Consider the following 23,178-nt stretch of genomic DNA (forward strand, 5'->3'; position numbering starts at 1 on the left):
GGGTTGGACTCAATGCCAGCACGAGTCAGGAGGATAAGGAGCAACCCTGCTGCAAGGCGTTGCTCCAGTGACGACACACACAGATTAATATTCACCGATCCGAACGGGGTTAGATCGCCGAAATGACAGCCCATGGTCGGATGAAATCCGAGTCAATTCCGGTACGTAGAACCGGCTGTCGTGGGAATTGAAATGCATGTTCACTGGGGCTACTCAAGCTTAAATAATCTCGAACTACACGTTTACCGAATAATGAAAGAAACAAATGTTTATTATTAATTTTTATAGGGTTCTCACCTGTAATTCAGCTCTATCCACATCCCATTGAGACCGTTCTAACTCAAAACGGGACCATTCGTGCTGTATAAAGTGTAGAATGCCTGGTATGGTATATTGTGGCGTAGTTTGTTGATTGTTCTGGCCGGTAGACCCGCCACCTCCGCCATTGCCACTATCTTCACTACCATTGCTTCCGGTACCAAGACCTACAGTTCCGGGCGTACTATTATTACTAATGCCAATCCCTCCAGCTCCGACGACACCGCTCAAACTGTTGTTTCCGACACCACCAACACCGCCAACGCCACCTACACCACTGGCACCGCCACCGCCAACAACGCTACTACCGCTTGCACCACCCGCACCGACGGGTTTATTATTTATGCCGGTTGTTGCTCCTGAATTAGTGCCCATCGAGATTTATTTTTATGCTTACGCGTTTCCGAATATATTGCGATTTTAACTTATAATTAATTGTAAGCAGTAGGAATTTTTGTTGTATTTTTGCAACAACTTTTTGTTGCATACGTTGCAATAAACGAAGTTTTTATATTTGCACTTAAAGGTTTGGTTATGTAGGTTTTTGGACAAATTTAGTTTCAATTTTACAATTTTATTTTGATGTTATTTATACGAAGTTATCCGATGGTTTTGTAGAATTACAATTTATTTATATTGCTTTATGTTTTCATTGGTTCTTTATAAAATATTTCTTGAAAATATTTTTATCGCACTGTTTTTTGGACTAAGCAGACTTTTCGCCCGATTCAATTAATGATGCTGTGTTTCTAAAAAAAAAAATAAAACTTTCGTAAAAACAATAATAGGTTCATAATAAAAATGATTTAATGGTTATTAAAAACTGTTATTACACCAGCATTAATTTTTTTGCTTTAGTTTGAGAATGGATAGTTTATGGATTAGTTATTCTACTAAATATCAACAAGCTGATGATGTAAACAGTAGAAAATTAATTTGTCAGTTGGTTGATATTTAAGTTTTTTTTTTGCGAATTTTTTATTTTGTATATATAAAATGAACACTGAAATAGTGGAATGGTCACGATATTACTTTCCACCCCTGCACACCTTGAGGGTTGGACGAATGTCTGTAAAGAAATAAATGACTTCAACCTGCTTTCACTGTTCTACTTTTCACATTTTTATCTGAAGCAATTTAGATATAAATAAAAATAAATGTTTTTTCCTATAAATGTATGTTAAATTAAAGCTATTTCGCAATCCTTTCCATTTTTGTAACCGTTGAAAATTCTTTACACAGAAATCCACTCTCCTCACAGAAGAGTGTGAAAGTAGACGGAAAAAACTAAATGAATATGAGTGAAAAACAGCCGCAAGAAAAGTTTACGAAGAAAAACGAGAAGCCCTGCAAAAGTACAAAAAAAAAAAATGCCAGAAAGAGAAAATATGATGCCGAATTAAATGATGTAAAATATTAGAACTATTAAATATTAAAAATAAGAAAGACAAAATGTAAATCCCAACAATAAATAGCTCAAAACTCAATAATTTTAACTTTTATTGATAAAAAAAAAACAATACATCAATTAAAGCCTATAGAAACTTCACATTTTTAAGTATACTGAAAGATTCTGGCAACTTTATAGTATGTCAAAATTTCCATTATCGAAAGAGAATAGGTTTTCTCTTTTTAACGCCTTTTTATTGGTAGATAAATTGAAGTTAATAATATATTCGTTTCTTTCTTACACATTATCTCCTTTTCTATGAATGACGGAATTATTTAAAGGGTGTTGCCAACCATAAAAAAAATTATAGACAAGGAAACAGAAACAGAGGTACGCACCGACCAAAAATACGAGGATCCCCGAACTCAACGTAATGCCCAATCGCGTGTGCACTACACCTATTTCCCCCGAGATGATATACAATGTTTTGTTGATTGTTTCAACGGCTAAAGAAATCAATTTTATATCGTTTGCGAAATTTGTTCCCCTCGTTCATTCATTGATACTTCTGCCCGTCTTAGCAGGTCAACAATGGGAGGCAATGAACTTTTCCATACCAAATAATTCATTAGAGAAAAATCCTTTTGTAACAAATACAACTCACTTTAAACGGATGAGACTAGCAACACTAATGTTATCCTCACTCACAAGAGAAATTCATATTTTAAAAACCAAATCTTTCAAAATAAGTACACAATGAAAATTACACAATGAAGGTAAAGATTTGTAATAGTCTCATACACTTCAACGATTTATCACTTTAAACTACTTGCTTAAATATCAAGAATTCAAAATTCGCTGCTTAATGAATTAATTAATACACACATAATTTCAAGAATCACTCATAATTCAGGACTACACTAAAATATTGGTTTATAAAAACTTTGTCACTGGCAGCAGATTTTCGTGGACCGAACAGGAATGTTTCCGATTCCGTTCTTTCTTTTTCCTTTTGTCTTTTTCTTTTACCGAAAAAAATACTCGTTCTTTATGTCTCCTGTCCACGTACTTTTTCTCAGCTTTCTAAGCTGGTAAAGAACAATCTTAATCAACTTGCGCATATATTGAAATAATTCACTTTTTGTTTTTAATTTGTTATATTCAAAATTTTCTCTATTTCGTACGTTTATTTAATAAGATTTTATGTGAAAATTACCGAGAGCAGAAAACTATACACTTTCCATTCTCACCCGTGTTGTTGAAACTTGAAACTGGAGTTGCCAGAGAAAAAAATGTGTAAATAAATTAATCTGATAAAACCCGTAGCTGATGAGAAACAAAGCTCAGATTATGAAATGAAGTGCTTCAAAGTTATATAAAATATTTATACAAAGAGAATTATAAAAGAATTATTTTTTTATATACAATTTAAATATTTAAATTACAAAGTTGATTATATGGAGGCAACTTTAATAACTTCATCGTACAAGTCTTTCGCAAATGCAAGAACGAGACACACGTTGCATACAATAGCAAGAAATCGGTAATGGGGAAAATGGCGGATAATACCCACAAATTCAGTTCCTAGTTATTATGCTATTTATTGTGACCAATTCATTTATGTTCCAGTTCTAAGTAATTACCTATAACAAAATTCAAAAGATGTAAAGCGAAACCTTGATTTTCTTTATTTATATATTATACCGGTTGAACAAACATTTACTCGGTGCAAAAAACAATTGCACTAATTAGTATTGAAATGCAATATTTGAGAGAATCTTTAGGTTTACAAACCTTTCTATACATCTTACGTTAGTTATGACATTTCTTCTTTGTTATAAATTACATTTAGATGTTACTTATAAAATTTATATTCATACAAAAATTCTTTAAATAATAATGTTTCTAGGTGTGGTCTCACGCTAACGCAAACATAATTATAAATAATTAAAATAGCGTGACAAAGTCACCATACAATATTTACAGGAACTCTTCACACCAATCGTTCAGACAGTTGTAGCAATCCGATGCCTGCTTTGAGCTCGCATTACATACTTCCTTCATCCAATCTTTGAACAATTCTTCATCCTTTTTCAATATCAAATACTGACCTAATACGGTATAAGCCTGAAAGTTTCGTATGTTAAAGAGCATATTATTTAAATTCTTAAAGATTTTTAGCAAACACTAGGCACGAACCTTATCAAATCCCGCCTCAATAAGACGTCCTCCCAGCGTTTCTCCAATTCCTGCCAATTCTGTCACAGACTTATCCCCCATGGGTTCAGCAACAAAATTTCTATATTTTTGTGATGTCCCTGCCATTTCTATATATTTATGTTATATTATTATAGTTTGGGCAATTTGTTTTTATCAGTGACGAAATTGTGAGTTACGCACAAAATAGAGAAAAACAATAAAATGCAACCACATTTGCCAAACGAATTGGGAATGACGCCACAACAAAAATATTTTAAACCAGTGTTGCTGTTGTGAAGTAATACGTATACGGTTGGTAATATGTTAAACAACGTTGGAATGGTTCGGAAAGCTCTTTATGAGTTGCCACTTTAAGTGTATTCCAAAATATGTAATTTGAACAAATGTATATTAACATATTATTGAAAATATTTTCTTTCTTTGTTACTTCCAATTTTATCTATATGCTTAATTTTTAATTTCATAATGATACAAGTTTTATAGTGTACGAATAAAAAGTGGGACTAATTCCTTGCTAAATTTACCTCTGATGCACATAAGGCGGTTACACGGCTGAAAAAAACATTTTTTTTGCAAAAAAATTTTTTATCTAGTACGGTTTCAAAATCACTGTCTTGGAATTATGTTTGTTTTTACCACACTTGACATAATTACTGAAATGAACATACATGGTAGTAACTGGGAAATCCCCTATTTCGATATATGTTTCAATGCTCCATAAAATGCCTTATGAACATACGTATGTATATCTGAAATTTTATAGTTTTCAACATTTTTTACACGGTTTTTCAAAATATATATGGATCTTTATTTCATCTTACACGGTTTGCATATGACATGGAACGTATCCCCTTTTTACTATAGGAAACGCCACTTTTTTTACACCGCTTCACACAAAAACTTCCGTGGGCGGATGCAATTCGTGTTAATTTCGACAATAAAGAACCGGTATTTGCAATTTAATTTAATTTGCAGCTGTAAAGTAATTGTCACTCCCTATAGGTTTGAAAACTTAAAGAATTTTTTATGAAACAGTTGGCATATACTTGTATTTTTTATAAATAATGGTACATGGCATTTGAAGAATATTCGGTTACATTTTATGTTTAAAAAATATAGCAATAGTAGCAAATGCTCTGGAAATATTGAACACTGATGTAAAACGTTTATAAGACAAGTATAAAAAAAGACAAAAAAAAAAAAAATCGAATTGGTTAAAAAAAAAACCCTACTCTCTCTTAAAGAGCGGGTTTGGTTGAGTGTTGATATATTATATATATGTACATATATGTATATTTCTTCAACCATCAATCAAATAGAAAGTAAAAACGCTTAGATGCTTAATTCGAAGTAAAAAGTCTTTGATTCTGTTAAGTAACCACAGGAAAAGCAGTGATGGAAAATTGTTTGATGCATGGATACCAAAATTGAAAAATACTTATTCTTAAGAAATCTGTGTTCGATAATTAAGAGTTTATCCAGACGCTTGATTAACTCTCAGGTTATCGTATATGAGATTTGCGACACAAAATCCGATTTATCTATGTATATGAAGAACTTGAATAGAATTTCAAAAAATTAAAACGCTTTTTATACGTAAGAGGCATATGTACTCTCTATATATACAAATAGTATTATCTTCAGCACGCATTTGGCCACCCACAGTGTTATTCGATAAATGCATTTCCCTAATGCACCTTTTGTTTTAACTAATTTCGTACTTAGCATTGCTTCTAACTTAGGTTGACATTTGATTGATGGTTGGTATCACAAATAATTAAAAAAAAAAGTTAATTTAAAAAATGCAACAGAAATTAACTTTTTACAAAAAATATATAAAGAGGCTCTTGTGCCAAGCGCATTTCAGTTAAAGGCCACTTTTAGGTGGTTTTATTTGCTTTTCTTTAGTTTAAAAAATATGACTCGATTTCTAATAAGCTTCATATACTTAACAATTTTTGGTAAGCACCATACTAAGTATACAATTTTTTAGTAATAAAAAATAAATAACTTAGTTAAAGCTTTTGCTGAAGTGGAGCTTAGGGATGAGGACTACAATAAAACGTGGATGTACATGCCCAATGGCGACGGAGAAATGGAAGTGGCATACCTAGTTGAACCACCAGACGAAAAAGATCGCAGCGAAGTTTCTGATTTTATACAGCTTGAGTATTATGGCAGGTATTAGTAATAACAAACATATTTTTAAAAGCATTAAACATTATGTTACATCAGTACAAACCCCGATAAACCCGTGACGACTGTATTTTCGCTGAGTGAAAGTTCAATTACTACACCGCAAAGTCAAGAACGACGCAAACGAGAGACATGGGAGGAGCTAGCCGACAGATTCAAAGCCGACATGACCACGAAAATTCTTGTACATGGCTGGAAATCAAGTTCACGTAGTAACTCCATACAAGCTATACGCAATGCGTACGCCGATCGCGGCAATGTGAATGTATTCGCCATTAATTGGAGCGATCAGGCGGATAATATTTATTATCTTGAACCTGCTCGTTATACTGTGCAAGTGGGCAAAGCAGTTGCGAAATTAATTGATTTGCTGGTAGAGGATAAAGGTGCCGAACCCAAGGATATCCATTTGATAGGACATAGCTTGGGTGCGCATATTATGGGCTATGCGGGGTCGTACACTAGGCACAGAGTTGGTCGCATTACAGGCAAGTTATGCCGGATTTCAAACTATGCTTGTATTTCTGTAGTCAATGGATACATATATTATATATTTATTAGGTTTGGATCCTGCGCGCCCCGCTTTTGAGGGTAATACTGGACCAGAGAATCATTTGGATGCCACCGATGCTGACTTTGTGGATGTCATACACACCTGTGCGGGTATTTTGGGTTTCAAGCAACCAATCGGTGCGGTTGATTTTTATCCGAATGGCGGTGGCGCTTTTCAACCGGGCTGCAAGGAGCCGATGCAGATATTAAGTAAGTTTATTTGCAGTAAACTTGTTAAAGAGTATTATTAATTTATATAACGGTATAAAAAGTTTCCTCATCATTTTTACTCTTAATTTAGATAGAATTAGCTACATTGTTAAACAAATATTTATTAAAAAATATATTTTTTTGTTGTGTCAGCTGGCTGCAGTCATGGTCGCTCTTGTGAATATTTCGCAGAGTCCATTAATAGTAAAAAGGGTTTCCTAGCTACCGCCTGCAATTCCATAGTGGATGCTAATGCTATGAATTGTACTGGTCAACGAATTCTAATGGGTGACCCTGTATTAGGAGATGCGCGTGGTATATATACAGTAAAAACGGCCGATAAGCCAAATTTTGCGCTTGGCATGGAAGGTTAAAGGGTAAAAAAAAAAATAAAAAAAATATATGTTGATATAGTTTTTTAAGGTCATGCATGCAGTATATAAAACTGAAAAAATTTATAAAAAAAAAATGTATAAAATATATAAATACAAACTCGAAACAGTAAGTTTCGTATTAAAATAGTTAACCTCGAATTTTATGTACCACTTCACTCCCCCGATGATTAAAAGCACATTATAAATGTAGTTAAAAATAATTTATTGGTAACCCTAATGTAAAAAATTGCCGCTCTCTTCTTATAGCCAACTACATAATTAGGTATGTAATTATGTATATAAGCATTACGTATATACACATAAATATATATTAATATTCTCTTGTTGAGATTTTTTTTCTGCTAAAATGTTATTTCTTTTCACGCTGTGATATCGGTTCTGCGTCGTATAACATTATGCGACCGATTTGTACCGTTGTTGATAATATCCTCGGGTCTCGCCTCAATTTCGTAGTGCGTGTAACCGTCAACATCGTCTAGTTCCTTACAATTGAATTTTGCCAGCAATGTGCCACGTCCTGCGTATGGCGGCACATATTTGAAAGTGGAAGCAGCTGTACCACCCACGGGGATCTCTGCAATCTAAAATTGAAAAAAGGAAAATTATTCCAAATTTATATACATATACACTTTTTACAAGGGCGGTCCAATAAGCACTTAACCTACAATAGATGCACAACTTCTTTAGATAGACTACAAATAACGTTTTCTGGGGGACGCTTCCGTAGCGGCGATAATCTCCTCCTTTAAGTTAATTTTATTTTCGGCGATAGGTTTTTTTTTTTACGTTTAGAGACAAAAAAAAAAAACAGTCGCGTGGGGTGAAATCGGTGAATGTAAGTTCAATTTGGAAGTGCCGACGGTGAAGGAATTGCTTTAGCCCAATAATTCCGTAATCGTTTTACCCTTTTCGCGGTAGCTGATAGAGATCAAACCTTGTGAATCCTAGAAAACGGTTGTCATCATTTTTGCTCTTGAATGATCGATATCATTGGATTATCATTTTTTGATTTCAGCTTCCTCTTTTACTTCCAAAACCAATAATTCAATCACCTATCGATATTTCTTAATTCCAATCATCTAAAACTCGACGATAAAGCCACCTTTCCCACACGGTTAAATCAAAGCTATGAGTGGAATTAGGTCGAAAATTTGGCAGTAGCGATAGTTAAGTTCTGTTGGGATAGTGGCACTACTGAGGGGTGAGACTAAGTACTTATCGGACCATTGCAATATATGTACTGATTTCGTACCTTGAACCGCAGCGCTTTCTCAATACCGGGTCCCTCAATATAGAACATACCCTTCTTGAGAGGTATAGGCAGAGGATTTGTTAAGCGTACGATCACATCGACGGGCAGCTGTGACACGATTTTGCCCTGGAATGTGAACTTAATATCCGGCTTACGTACGCGGAAATCATCCTGTGCGTAGTATTCGTAATCTGTGGCCTTTACCTTAGCAGCACAGGATATATTAAAAGCAGCCTGGAAGTAAAAAATATGCGTCTTTACAAATATAACTGGAATTTGTGTTCAAAAACTATTATTAATCACATACATACATACCAGTATTGAAATTTTTTTGGAATATTTTTAATTAATGCTGTACACTTAAAACACGTTATACTCACTTGTGATGTCAATTTTTTAAAGTATTCATCGAATTGCACTTCCATGCGCACAAATTCCGACATTTCTGGTTTCAATTCGAGCTCGAATGGCATGGATTTCACTTCTTCCGCATTGGTGCCCGTGTACAGTACTGCATCGCAGTTTAGCTGACCGCTCGCCACGTGCGTATTATCTTTGGACTTATTAGTAATTTTAACAATAACTGTAAAACTCTCGCCGATTTTTATGTCATCCTTTAACGACATATCGAATTCGACGTCGTTGAAAGTATCATTTAAGTAATAGCGGCTGAATGCGTGACCCGATTGCTTCAATGCCTTCAGCATCATGTTGCGTTCCTCGTCAGTCTTCTCTTCATATTTGTATGTGGCTGTGATGTCTTCGCGTTCCCATTTGAGTACCGCTTTTGTGCTGATCAAGTGACCAATCGCTAGTGTATCCTTGCGCAATAACTTAATTGGTTGGTAAGGTCCATTATAACGCCAGTACACCTTGTCGGCATTTACTTCCGAATAAACGAAGCCACAGTCGAACGGTCGCAAGATTTCGCCATTTTTAACTGCCACAACCGATGCCGGTCCAACACGATACATACTGTCGGAGGGCTCTTGCGGTGTGGCATCTACTGCCTGCCAACCGCCATACGCGCCATAGGGTCCAATACCCAAGTCTGGGCGTTGCATCCAAACCTCATTCCAAACGTGATAATTCCATATGGAGTCAGTTGTTTCCGCATCCAACTTTTTATTGTTCTGATCGATGAATATGTCCACCGTTAGCGAACCCTGCGTATCGTGTGCTGCCGAATAGCATGTGACTATGCGTGATGGTATACCCAGTGTACGCGCAATGGTTGTTAGTACGCCGGAAAAGTTCCAACACTGTCCAAATTTCACCGGTTTTTGTGTTTTATAGAATTGTTGCAAAATTTCGGTGGAACCAACCCATTTAGTTGGCGCAGTACCACCAGAGAAATCCTCGCTCCAATTTCCAAGTATGACACCATCGTCATCCACCGAATTGACAGCGGCCGATAACGCGCGTGCCACACGCACTGGATCACCACGATAAGCGGCTGGTATGCGTCCGACTGTACCAATCAATTTTATTGAGCATTCCAATACATGTCGCTCGAATTGTCCCAACTTCCACACAGAAGGTCGCATGCGATTGTATGAACCACGCCAAATGAGCGTCGTATCGTGCATAATATATTCCTTGCGTTGATCATGATCCGGCAAATAGACTTGATCATCGGGACACCATGGATTGAAGAGTACGTAAATTGGCACGGGTATGGAAAAGGTCTTTGAACCATCGCTAAGTAATTTCGTATCAACATCTAATTTCCATTCGGTAACCGGGCATGTGACGGCCGGTTTAATAAGCACCGTTAGTGCTTTATCCTCATGCGACTCAATGCCGGCGGCCCACTCCAGTGGATCGCCCAGGTAGTCTATGCCATCACGTGGCACTAGACCCACCAATGTACCATGTCCGGGACTTGGTTTATTTTCATCAGCTACGGTAAATATAAAACTGATTGCATCACGTGTGGGATTGTATGAGCGATTGAAATGTATGCGCAGTCGAAATGGATCACCGCGTCGCACAATTAACGCCTCTTTGGCGGCGAAAAAGTGATCTGTTTTGTGTTCGTCATTGTTTTCCGCCAGACAGAGATCGACACTCTGAACGGTGAGTATGGCATCAGCTTCAGCGGTGTCTGCAAAAATATAGATTGCATGAGATACGATTGTAAAATTAAATTGAAAATAAATTTGAAAAAGCCACATTATACTTTTTTTTTACTTTTATTCAGAAAATTGTGATAATATGTTAATTTTATAGCAAATAAAACCGTTAGAACAAATAAAAAGGTTTAAATCTCCAAAACAAACAAGTTGGTGGAGAACTAAGTTTTGGTCCATTAAAAAATCAAATAATCTCGCATTTATGTATAAGAGGAGCTATGGAAATTTCAGTGCCGCTTAGAAAGTCCTCGGCCCACAATGTCAGCTTGGAAATCCAAAGCAGAATAACTTTTGCCATCAGGTACTACTTCGGACTGAGTAGGCAATTGAGAAGTGAAGTCCTCTCTCAACGAACAAAAACCAAACTCTATAAGTCACTCATTATTCCCGTCCTGCTATATGGTACAGAGGAATGGGCGATGACAAAAACTAATAAGTCGAAGTTGAGAGTTTTCGAGAGAAAGGTTCTGCGAAAGCTTTATGGTCATTTGCGTGTTGGCCATGGCGAATATCGCATTCGATGGATGGGTATGATATCTACGACGACATTGACATAAATCAGCGAATTAAAAGACAGCGGGTACGTTGGCTAGATTATGTCGTCCGAAAAGACAAAAACACTCCCACTCTCAAAGTATTCGACGCAGTACCCGCCGGGGGAACAGAGAAAGAGGATGACCTCCACTCCGTTGGAAGGACCAGGTGGAGAAGGGTCTGGCCTCGTAAGCGGTGTCTCGGCCAGTAAAGACGAAGAAGAAGCGTGAGCTTTATTAGTTATTAAGTGCATAAAACTTATTATAGGTTGGAGCCACATCTACTTTAAATTTTTTTTATTAAAATATTAAAAGCCACCTGAGTCGAAAACAGCTTAGAATCGATTTTCGTGACTTTGGTCAAAAAATGTTCAATTCGGCCTTTTTAACAGTTAACTTCAAATGTATAATATGTAAATTAATCCGCTACTCATCAGACTATTAAGCAAAGAACGTATTGCTTGTAATTCAAGTTTATATTTTACATACATCCATGTTTTGCAAATATTTTTTTTTTTTGTTATGAGTCTCATTATTTCAAACAAGTTAAAACTTCTATAATTGGAAGATAATTGTTAAATTTAATTAAGACCTGATGTTGGAATATTTATATTTTTGGATAAAAAGTAGTCTCTCTTTTTTATACCGTGAATTATGTTTGTCACGAAGTTTGTAACACCCAGAAGGAAGCGTCGGAGACCCTATAAAGTACTTATATATCTGTCTGTCTGTATATATGCGAACTAGTCCCTCATTTTTTAAAGATGTCGTTTTGAAATTATGTAAACGTCATTTTTCTACAAATGTTCATTTGTCGGAACTGCCAATATCGGAACACTATAACATATAGCTGCCATACAAACTGAACGATCGGAATCAAGTTCTTGTAGGAAAACTTTTGCGTTTGACAATGTATCTTCACAAAAGTTGGCACAGGTTATTGTCTAGGGCTTGTTTGGAAAACTTTCGCATTTGACGTGGTATCGTCACGAAATTCGACATGAATTACTGCTTAAGGTAATAACATAATCTCCGAAAAAATTGTTTAGATCGGATTATTATATAGGTTCCATACAAACTGGACACATAGTTACTAAAATAAATGCACCGATGAAGGGTATACTAGCTTCGGTGCAGCCGAAGTTAACGTTTTTTCTTGTTTTGAGTATTCTTCTGTATTTTATATCCTAAATAAGTGTTAAATATTTTTTGTTTATGTACAATAATACTCTGCAATTGCTAAAAATAAATAATAAATTTATCAAAACTATAATAAAAAATAAATTTCATTGTATATTCGTAATTATACATATTTATGCCGACAGAAAAGTACACAAAACAGCTGCGAATATTCTAAATATTTATGCCTACATATATGTATGTATTATATACTATATATATTGTCTATGTGCAATGTATGTAAGTAAAAATTTAGTTTATTTACAAAATGATGATCTCATAAATCAATTACTTAAAGTGTGGCAAACGTAGGCGCCCCTGACTAGAAACGGATGCAAATTTGTTATACACAAACTCACATATATGCATATGTACACTATATGTGTACTATATAAAGTGCATAGGTCTGTTAGGCTTAAATGCATGTGAACAATTTTGATTAAGTAATAAGCTTTGAAAACTAGCTTCTAAAACACCGAACACGGTAATGTTTGAGTACCAATATGACAAAGAATCGCTGCAAGTAATGAAAATAGCGCAATTTGTAGATTCCAAACCGTTCTCAAGAATTGGGCTTGTCTCAAACCCCATCCTGGCGGATTTTGAGAAGCGATTACGTATGTAATATTGTATAGTATGTAAGAGTCCAAACAACTATGTTAATGAAAGAAGGTGAAAATGTTGTCGGTTTCAATTATAGTTCATTGCTGCATCGCTTCATTCAATATGTGGTATCTATGTCGTCAAATACCATGACATGTCGAGCAATGAAAACGATAGTTATGTGCTGAAAAAATAAATTACTGTATTTTTTCTTGTTAATTGTAGACAAATGAAAGTCGCTCATACGCACTGTGGGGCAAATCAAATTAGTTAGAGATGGAGTTTTAAAATTTCTGTTAAAGGCCTTCAAAGTCTTTTTTTTTTATGCCAAATTACATTGAATTTTCCAAGGACCAAATAAGTGACCAAATGGACGACTTTTTATAACTGCAAATTTATGCAAAAGAAATGTACAGAAAATTTATTCGGCAAAAGTTGGAAATTTTTGCAAGTTCTCCATTTTGTGAAAAGTTATCATAAAAATTCATGTACTTTACTAATAAGCATTATGTAGAAAACATTTTCGCTTTTCATTCTGTTTCAACTAGCGAAAGTTCCTAGAATCACCGTCACTCGTAGTGACCCTCTTCAAAAAGGCGATTTCGTAGAATAGCTCCGTAGTAGCCATTTTGCGTGTAAATGACAATATAATTTTTTTTTAAGCCACAAATACATATTTAATAAGGTCTGAAAGGGTAGAGATGGATTTTTTTGTCTTCATAAACTGTGGAAGTTAGGATTTGTTCGAGAGCTCGAGGCTAACCTTTATTTTCGTTAAGCCCGATTTACTAACTTTTCGATATACTATTCAGAGTCTTTCAAACATAATTACATGAAAGAATTCTATCTAATAAACACTGTTAAAGAGCTTTCTCAACGATTTCGAAATAATATTAACAGGAAGGATGGGCTAAGTTCGGGTAATTTTATTAAAATAACTTTTGCTAGAGGTTCGAAAATTTATTAAGTACTTTATATAAAATGGCTAAAGAAATTATTGATCCGATTCAACCCATTTTTGGCTTAAAGGAATATAATTATTGTAAAAGGATTCTCTCCGAATTCCTATAGTTTATCTCACAGATTAATTTATATTTTAGATAAGAAGTACGCAATGGAACTTTAATCAACATATTCGGTACCTGGTGCCTTGCATAGTTTTGGTCCGATTTAGACATTTTCGATCATAAGGTGGCATACTCTAAGTACACTATTTGGTCAAAAATGAAATAATCAGATTAAAATTAAATGTGTATTATATGGGAAGTAGGTGTGATTGTGGTCCGATTTCTCTCGTTTTCACTTCACAGTGGAACATAGGAGAAGAAATAGAGATAGTAAAGATAATAGTATACATCAAATTTGGTCTATATCGGTCAAGTATGTCCTGAAATATGGGTCAGCTCATCGTCCTTTAAAGTCCTCTTGTATATACGATTTAACGACTTTGGTGTATTTATTTATTGATTTATTGCGCTTTTAGTAGTTTTTAAGGGAAGCGTTATATGGGGAGTGGGCGAGGTTTTCACCCAATTTCATCAATTTTTACAGTGACGGTTGGGGTTCTTAAGGAATTTTTCTTGAGTAAAGTTGGATATTGTATTTTAAGTGGTTCAGGAGATATACACATTAATCCTCTTAGAAAGACACTTTATTTATGTTTTCGACTATTGGCGTTTGGTGGGCGTGGTAGTAATCCGATTACGTCCATCAAGGAAAGGGAACACATGTCTTATTAAGATATCTTAATTTTTTCTCAAAGATATCGCTTACACAGACGGACGGACGAACAGACAGATAGTCACTCGGATCTTAACTCGTCTCATCATCCACATAATTTATATATACATAATCCTATATCTAACTCTATTAGTTTTAGGTGCCACAAAAAACCGTTGGGTGAACAAAATTAGTATACTCAGTAGCAACATGTTGCAAGAGTATAAAAATATTACGCTGTGTGAGATGAGGCAATCGATTAATTGATTGCGCATTGTGCAAAGCACCTAACAATTATAAATTACAAATTTGAATAAAAGGCGTTTCATTAGTCTTTCGGAGCCAATTAAAATAAAAACTTTTTAGCCAAGTTTTTTTAATAGACTGTTCAAATAATTATGTATATGGACTCATACCCACAAAAAAAGCTTTGCACTATTGTACAATGAACGTAAGTTTCATTAATTTAGGTAAAATATTAATTTCGGCCAAAGTAACCCCACTACTCACTATCTTAAAAGCGTACATATGCGATAGGCTCACCACAAATCTAATATAAAGGGCACAGGAAGGATGTTTCACACACATAAAGTGAGAACCAATCAGCAGAGTCGGTTGTTAGAGTTACTCTCGCAATACCGGAAGAACTGCCCCAAAATAAAATAACTACTGCTTATAACCGACGCAAAAACAAAAACAAAATCAAAAGTAAAAAGACAAAGGCAGCCAACCCCAATAGCGGAAAACAAAATGGAGTTTGACAACATAAACGGCGTACGACGCGTCATTAAAGTTTTACAATACATGGGTCTCTGGCGTTTCGATGCCACATGGCAAACGTACTACGCCGCATATTCCTATATTTTACACTTCTCGTTCACCTTTCCGTATACAGTGATGATGTGGGTGGACGTAGTGCAGGCCTCCGACTTGGAAAAGTTCTCCTACATTATGTACATGTCGCTAACGGAACTTGCATTGTTGGCCAAAGTCACTAATGTTTGGATAAATTCGAAATTATTTGTGCACTTCTTCCATGTACTGGCCACTGATGAGGTGTACAGACTGCGCTCGGAGGACGAACGTACACTTTGGTCGAAGGTACATAAATATTATCGTTTCATTGCTTTTATGTATTTCGCAATGAGCAATACGCTGGTGATAATCGCATTTGTTGGGGTGCTCTTCTCGGCGGAATACGAATTGCCGTTTCCTTATGCGCCGCCATTCGAGTGGCGTAATGAACGCGGATATTGGTATGCATACTTTTATGAGTTGGTGGCCATGCCGGTGACATGTTTCTCCAATTGTGGACTCGATATGATACAGTGTTATATGCTTTTGCATTTGTCGTTGTGTTATCAAATGATTGAAGGACGCTTGCAGGAAATGGGTATATGGAAGGGGCAGTCAAGTCGCTTAAGCGGGTTCAGTGAGGTACGACTATTGTATGAATTTGTCAGCTTGGTCAAACTACATACAAGTACGAAAAAGTATGAATGATAATTTATAAATTACTATCAATTCGATAGTGAATTACAGTTTCTAATAAATTTCTTTCGTTTTCAAGACTCTCAGAGGACTGCGAGACATTTGTTTCATTTCCATTTCTTATACAAATAATGTGCTCCTCATTTGTGCTCTGTTTTAGTGCATACCGATTGCAGCAGGTAAATTATCATATCAAATTTAATTAAAAAAAAAAACAAGAAACACGCAAACTTCGGTTGTACCGAAGCTATTTCTGAAAATGTAGCCGATCAAGGGCAGGTTCTCCGGAATAAAGAATGAGTGCAAAGTTTCAGATCGATGTCTTAAAAACTGAGGAATTTGTCCGGAAAGTAATAGGATGACTGATTTTCTTCCGCCGCGACTATACTTCGGAGCGTGCGCGTATCGACTGGATTTGGTAGGGGGCGTTCCTAGCTATCGAACGAGCGGCTGGTTTTCTCCAAGCATCTGGAGAATCAGGACAAACATTTTCTTGCGACGTGTTTCTGTGAGTGGTGCAAACCGAAAATGCAGCGTTTGTTTGAGCAGAGGTACACGATTAAATCTTTGTGAAACTCGGTAAATCTACGACAGAGATGTTTTATATGATCAAGCAGACGTTGCTTTAGCAAGAAGTGATGTGTTTCGGTGGCAAGAGGCCGTTTTGGAGGGCCGGGAAAAGGTCGCTGATGAAGACCGTGCCGAGAGACCTGCGACTTCGACAAACACCGACAATGTGACGCGTGTGCGCAAAGTTTTGAACTCGGACCGTCGACTAAGTATTCATTTTATTGTTAAATTTATAAAAAAAATTGAACATGTGTGACACAAGTGACCCCGAATTTTTGAATAATGTAATCATAGACGACGAGTAATGGTTCTTTGATTATGATCCTGAGACAAAGAGGCAATTTGAGAAGAGAGAGGGGATCCAAGCAGCATGCACCTCGGCTCTCAAGTCTATTCCATTGAATGCCTTCCGTGGCGCCTTCAATGCTTGGAAATCGCGCTAGCAGCGCTGCATCGACGCAGAAGGAGCCTATTTTGAAAGTTTTTAAAGAATTGTACCGACTGGTTCAATAAGTGTTTTCAAATTGACTCAGTCCTATTACTCTCCGGACAAACCCTGTACTAACCTAAAAGCGATTTGAGAATTTTACTCTGAAATAACAGCTTCCGTTTTTTAACTTTTGTGCAACTGCCCAAAATACCACCTGATCAAATTCGACTCGGCCTCATCCATTTAAACTGCCCAATTGTTCAACACTCTTTTTTCAGATTAGTACCATGTTTTTTATGTTAGTGTGAAGCTTGACAGATCAAGTGTTTGGTTGCTGTTGCCTAGGTCAACTTAATCACGAACGTGAGTACTTGAAGAGTACAAAACTCTAAGTGAAGGTCGTGAAGTCATCAACCAGCGTCATGCGAGTCGTTCATCTACCTTTGTTAATGACGATAATATCGAAAGCGTTACAAAAATAGTGCCTGAAAATCGTCGTGCAGAATAGCAGAGCTTCGTTGATTAAGACGTGCTGCTTTTATGAATATGACGTCGAAACTGTCACAAAACCTAGCGAACGACGCTTAAAAATAAGCTAAAAGCGAAAAAAATCAAGTGTATGGAAAATTGGCTTAAGTGTTGGCTTGCTTCTATTGACTCAGAAGGAGTCGGTTCTGAAGCTAGTAATACATATTTTTATTAAAATACGTGAAAATGTATTTTTTTTCGTCAGTTCGGATCAAATTTAATCAGATGTTGTATTCGCATATATTTTAAAATATGTTTTTATATTATATATAAACATTTTATGAAAAACTCTCTACAACAGGTCAGCATTACCGAGAACCCCTCACAATTTTGTACATTAATTTTGGCTGTGATTGTTATGATCTTACAAATTTTCGTACCTTGCTATTGTGGTAACGAAATTATATTGCGTTCTGGTGCGCTAAACAATGCCATATACAGTGCCGATTGGATACAGTGTTCACCAAAAATGCGTAAATATTTGATAATTTATATGGAAATGCTGCAGGTGCCGGTCAAGGTGCGGGCAGGGAACTTTTTCGAAATTGGACTGCCTGTTTTTGTGAAGGTAATATAAGAAGAGATAATTTTCAAAATTTGAAAAAAAAATTATATTTGTAGACAATGAATAATACATACAGCTTAATGGCACTGCTGCTTAATATGAATAAATAAAATGTGCGGGAAATAATTTAATTGCAATCGCTTGAAGAAAGGGTTTGAATAGCGATTTTTGGGCCTGCGATTATTTTCAACTTAAACAAAAATAAATTTGCGAAATACAAATTTTTGATCAGCACGAATTGAGAATATTGTTGTCAAACAAATCCACATATAAATTATGGCCACACTTCCACACATTTAATTAGCTTATAACAGCCGAAGAGAGTTTATTTAAAAAACACACGCATACCACTTGAGAGCATTGAGTAGATAGTGCGAAAGCATTAGCTGTTTACTAAAAAATAGAGAACATATACCCAAAATTAGTAAAAAAACATAGCAAAGACACACGAGGGATGACAACAAAAAATGAAAAAAAGGAAGTAAATCTGGTAAATCAATGAAAACAGCCAAGTGATGGTATGAAGTCATCAGCTATTTAGTACTATGTAGCATTGAAAAATTATTGGTTGACCATTAAAGAAAGTGCACGAAATAAAATTAAGTACGCAAAAGTATATGTATTTATATGAATTTTCGTAAAAATAAAAAAAATTGGTTTAATTACTTTCACTAGCCGGACGTATGGCGCGATAGGGATTCACTGGACGCGGTGGACTTATCCAGCGATTTACCCAGCCCGGCACAATATTTGCATACCAATGGCTCATTTTTGACTATTTAGAGTACAAATGTATCACAGTTATTTTATATTTTTTAAATTTTAAATTCGACACTTTTTCACAATCACAGTTAAGGAATTTTAAGTACTCGTTTTATTTATTGCCTGCAATAAAATACGAAATTCCGCTTGTATATATCACTTAAATACAAATATTTGACGTTCGTCTTGAGCTTCAAAGTCGACTTGTTAGCCCGTTGGCAAGCATTGATAAACTAAACAACAATTTTGTGCGAAACGTACTCGTTCAGCGGCATGGCGCTAACGCTACTAAGCACTTATTGATGATCAAAGCAGCAACAGCGTCGTCATCAACGTTTTTGCGTTCAGCGATCAGCGCAGATTGAAGCAGACGCTCTCACATGAATCAAGAATTATGCTATACCCACACATACATACATATATAAAGTGTTATGAAATGTCTTTAAAAATTTATATGCTCACTCGGTTTTTAACAGGCAGAACCTTGTTGGTATGAAATATTTGTTTAGACGCAGAACAAAGGTGTTTCAAGCCAACACACATACGCATACATATATTTAGAAGATAATAAAGAGTTAGCAATACAGTTGGCTGTATGTATGTACATACATATATGAAATGATATACTTAAATATTACTTTCAGAACCCGTAATGCCCGTTATGACATAATCAACTGCTCTTAGTAATGGGAATTATGCTTGAAAAGTGTCTCAACGGCTTTGTGATCTTTGCTTCTTCGCTTTGGGTTACATACATTGAATGAGAGTAAAAGTGATTTCCGAAACAGAATTCATTCATTCCTTCGTACTCGTATGCGTAATTATTTTGCGGTTTTGTCTGTGCACTTTGTACAACAATTTCATGTTAGTGTGGGAAGGGAAGTGGGCGGCGTTGGTGTAAGTTGGTGTAAAAAACTAAGAACGAAGAATGATTAATTTCATTTGTTTCTTCTTTTTTTGATTTAGCCATAGAACCTTACGCAATATTAATGAGTTGTCTGTCGCTTGAAATAAATAAATAAGTTTTTTTTTAGTCAATGGAAAAAACAAATTTAAGTACTTTGTATTCTTGTTAGAATTCATATTCTTGAGGAATACAACTAAAATTATCTTTGTTGGCCTTATAGCTATTCTTAAAACGAAGCCATTGGAATAGTAAAAGTATACATTATCAGCATAGGTCATTATCCTCATGTAATAGGATTGAGTCGATTTAAAAAAGTTTATTGAACCAATCTTTACAATTCTTTAAAAACTTGCAAAGTAGATTCTTTCTGCATCGATGCAGCGCTGCCAGCTCCATTTCCGGGCATTGAATGCGTCACGGAAGGCATTTTCCAGAATATTGAAAGCCAAGGTGCATGCTGCTTGCATCTGAAAATGTTTGCCGGGGGTAACATTTAGGCTGTGGGGCGGCTGTGGAAGCGTTGGGGCTTGGTTGGGTAGCTGTTCACAAGAAAGGCGGTATTAGCCGGGGCGTTGCCTTGGTGCAACTTCCAATCGACTGCGATGTCTTTTCGCTCCCGCTTCACCCTTCGTTTGAGTGTCTTGAGGACTACCAAGTAAAATTTGGCATTGACGGTTTGTCCAGGAGGAACAAATTCATGGTGGACAATGCCTTTGATGTCAAAAAAGACAGGTCGCAGGTTTTCCAGCAGGGACTTCATCCGGATCTCCAAAAAGGCCTGGTGCCATCAAAACACGTCACTTCTTGCTAAAGCAACAACTGGGTAAGCCTGCTTCATCATATCAAACGTTTGTGTTGCAGATTTAACGAGTTCCACACAGAATTTAATCTCGTACCTCTGCTCTAAAGAACGCTGCATTTTCAGCTTGCACCACTCACAGAAACACATCGCGCGAAAAAGTTTCTTTTGACTCTCCAGGTGCTCAGAGACAACTGATCAACCGCTCGTTCATTAGTTAGGAACACCCTCTACCGTATCCAGCCGGTGCGCGCACGCTCCGAAGTACAGTCGCGGCGGAAGAAAACCAGTCCCATTACTTTCCAGCCAAACCTTGTATTTGCTAGGTAATGTTCGAAGGAAAGAAATATTTGATAGTAAATTATTATTGTTAAGCAACTCTGAATTATAAGTTTTTTCACAAAAATAGATTTTTGTTTTAGGAAGCCGCCATTTTGTCAAAATCAAATTTTTTATTTGTCCTTCGATCATTACTGGTCTTTTTCTAAAGTATTATCAGACTTTTTGGATTTTGGATCTGAGATAATTTTGAGCAGAAGACAACATTTTTCCTCCTAGAGATTGTCCGCGGTATCAAGAGAATCCAAGATTTTTGAAAATGAATCGCCAACAAACAATGCTCCAAAAAAAAACCGAAAAATTTAGTTTTTGGTTTTTTTGGTTTTTTCTAAATTGCAAACGGATATAAACCAGTTATATCACAATAGTTGCTAAAAATGTTGCAGAATGTTTTCAAAATTATGTCAATTTAAAAATTTGAATTCTTTTGTTAAAATTGTGATATAAACTCTTTGGTTTTGGTGATTAAAGAAAATTTTGAGAATTATGAAAATTATTTTATTTTTATATGTATGACCATAAGATATGCATATTTTCGCACCGAAACAAATAGTGCATTTTGTAATGCACCATGTAAACATACATACATACATATAAATATGCACACATAATACAAAAATAGTTGTATGACTATAACAAAATAGTTGTATATATGTATATATAAATTGTAAACGCTGGAATTGCTTATTTCAAATGCAACCAAAAAGAATTTACTCTTGCAGTAACCAAACGGCGCGCGTGATAAATTCTCGAAAGTAAACAAAATATTAAAATTATTTAATATGCATTTTCGTGCTCATACATTTTTAATATATTGTACTTTAATTTTAATAATAATATGGCAAGTGGCAAATTTATGTATAAATCAATTTATTGCTTTTCTTTTATTTGAAATTTTTGGGTCACCCGCATAATGTTTATTTCATAATTTTATACAAGCATAGTGGTTAAGATCTTCATGTAGAGGATTTTATCTTATAAGATTAAGATATATATGTGTATGATTTTCAATTAAAATTTGCCTGTGTTGCACTTGGCCATTCTAAAAATGTAGATTGGAATTTTCTAACACCTCCTTTATTAAGGCTGCCGACATTCCAGCCACAGCTGTTGGAACTATTTTATAATTAAATATTTTTCTTTGATTTGCCTTCTTCAACGAATGGCTGATGACTAAACAATTAGTATCATATGAAATAGCTGCACACGATTCGCCGCGGGATATTCCACAGCGTACAATATCAAATGCACATAACTACTCACGTATGTATGTACTCATATGAGTAAATCCTCTTGTATCCGCATAAATTTTACTTTACTGACAGCAATGACAAATTTGACGTGCCAAAACTTTTAAGCTGAGTCAATAGTTAGATTATGAAAATAAAAACAAAAAATTACATGTGTAGATACAAGCAGCCATTGATACACATTAGTGGTGAGCGGCGTGTGTTGATTGTAAATTTATAGCCTGAAACAACGAAATGGTAATAGGCATTTATAATAATAATAATAATGGAGCGCAAATAACCGTGAAAGGTTTCAATCAAACGTGTCAGTAATTGTCACCTTTCATGTTGCATTTCAAATTCAGAGCCCCGGAGGTGGTAAAAACAAAACGTGGAACCATAATAAAAAATTGTAATTTACATATGAAATCATGTGTTTCTGTGGGGGAGTATAAGTTGATCTGATTTATATGGCGATAGTTTATGGGGTGCTTGTAACGCTCAACTTGCTTTTTGACATATCAACATATGTATGTAATTTATAATTGTAACCTAGCAACAACTGATCTCTAAGGAAAAAGTCAGAGAGCTGTTAAAGCGTTTGATCATACTAACAACACAAAATGAAATCTGGGCAAGGCAACCCATATTTTTATTACTTGAAAGCAAAGAAACCAAAAAAATAAAGTTTTCTATCTGTCATAAAAATAATCAAGTAGCAGCAACAGAAGTATATTTAAAATAGAACCAATCATGTATTTTTATACTCTCGCAACAAAGTTGCTAAGGACAGTATTATAGTTTTGTTCACATAATGGTTATTTGTAAGTCCTAAAACTAAAAGAGTCAGATATAG

General features: G+C 35.5%; 4 protein-coding genes across 19 annotated transcripts in view; 1 reads left to right on the forward strand and 3 right to left on the reverse strand.

Moving 5' to 3' along the window:
- Nucleotides 1-3,046, reverse strand: part of LOC108973503 (striatin-3) — an 18,219-nt gene extending 15,173 nt beyond the window's left edge. For 4 of the 14 annotated variants that reach the window (XM_018940821.1, XM_018940820.1, XM_018940819.1 and 1 more), the window contains exons 1-2: nt 2,594-2,725; nt 298-1,067 (exon numbers count right to left, since the gene is read on the reverse strand). In XM_018940821.1, the coding sequence (XP_018796366.1) occupies nt 298-693 (396 nt within the window). In that variant the 5' untranslated portion in view covers nt 694-1,067; nt 2,594-2,725. The other 10 variants (XM_018940808.1, XM_018940811.1, XM_018940814.1 and 7 more) reach the window with 10 other exon arrangements.
- On the forward strand, nt 2,972-7,299 carry LOC108973504 (inactive pancreatic lipase-related protein 1). Of its 2 annotated transcripts, none has more exons than XM_018940823.1 (5): nt 2,972-3,004; nt 5,944-6,109; nt 6,164-6,612; nt 6,686-6,886; nt 7,040-7,299. In XM_018940823.1, exons 1-5 carry the CDS (start codon nt 3,001-3,003, stop codon nt 7,258-7,260), a joined length of 1,041 nt encoding a protein of 346 aa, XP_018796368.1. In that variant the 5' UTR covers nt 2,972-3,000; the 3' UTR covers nt 7,261-7,299. The 2 variants fall into 2 exon arrangements, with proteins under 2 accessions (XP_018796368.1, XP_018796367.1); XM_018940822.1 differs by lacking the exon at nt 2,972-3,004 and adding an exon at nt 5,774-5,889.
- Nucleotides 3,374-4,192, reverse strand: LOC108973505 (barrier-to-autointegration factor). Its single transcript, XM_018940824.1, has 2 exons — nt 3,908-4,192; nt 3,374-3,835 (listed from the first exon to the last, which is right to left on the reverse strand). Exons 1-2 carry the CDS (start codon nt 4,031-4,033, stop codon nt 3,689-3,691), a joined length of 273 nt encoding a protein of 90 aa, XP_018796369.1. The 5' UTR covers nt 4,034-4,192; the 3' UTR covers nt 3,374-3,688.
- A 167-nt stretch (nt 7,300-7,466) lies between the features above and the next one.
- LOC108973495 (annulin) overlaps nt 7,467-23,178 on the reverse strand; it is a 17,242-nt gene continuing 1,530 nt past the window's right edge. The window contains exons 1-4 of one of the 2 annotated variants that reach the window (XM_018940795.1): nt 18,953-19,257; nt 8,914-10,640; nt 8,534-8,767; nt 7,467-7,862 (exon numbers count right to left, since the gene is read on the reverse strand). In XM_018940795.1, the coding sequence (XP_018796340.1) occupies nt 7,641-7,862; nt 8,534-8,767; nt 8,914-10,640; nt 18,953-19,055 (2,286 nt within the window). In that variant the 5' untranslated portion in view covers nt 19,056-19,257 and the 3' untranslated portion in view covers nt 7,467-7,640. Of the gene's footprint in view, nt 7,863-8,533; nt 8,768-8,913; nt 10,641-18,952; nt 19,258-23,178 lie in introns of those variants that run through there. The other variant, XM_018940794.1, reaches the window with a different exon arrangement.

Source organism: Bactrocera latifrons, unplaced genomic scaffold (genome assembly GCF_001853355.1).
Source record: "Bactrocera latifrons isolate USDA-ARS-PBARC rearing strain unplaced genomic scaffold, ASM185335v1 scaffold_482, whole genome shotgun sequence".
NCBI classification, from domain to species: Eukaryota; Metazoa; Arthropoda; class Insecta; order Diptera; family Tephritidae; genus Bactrocera; species Bactrocera latifrons.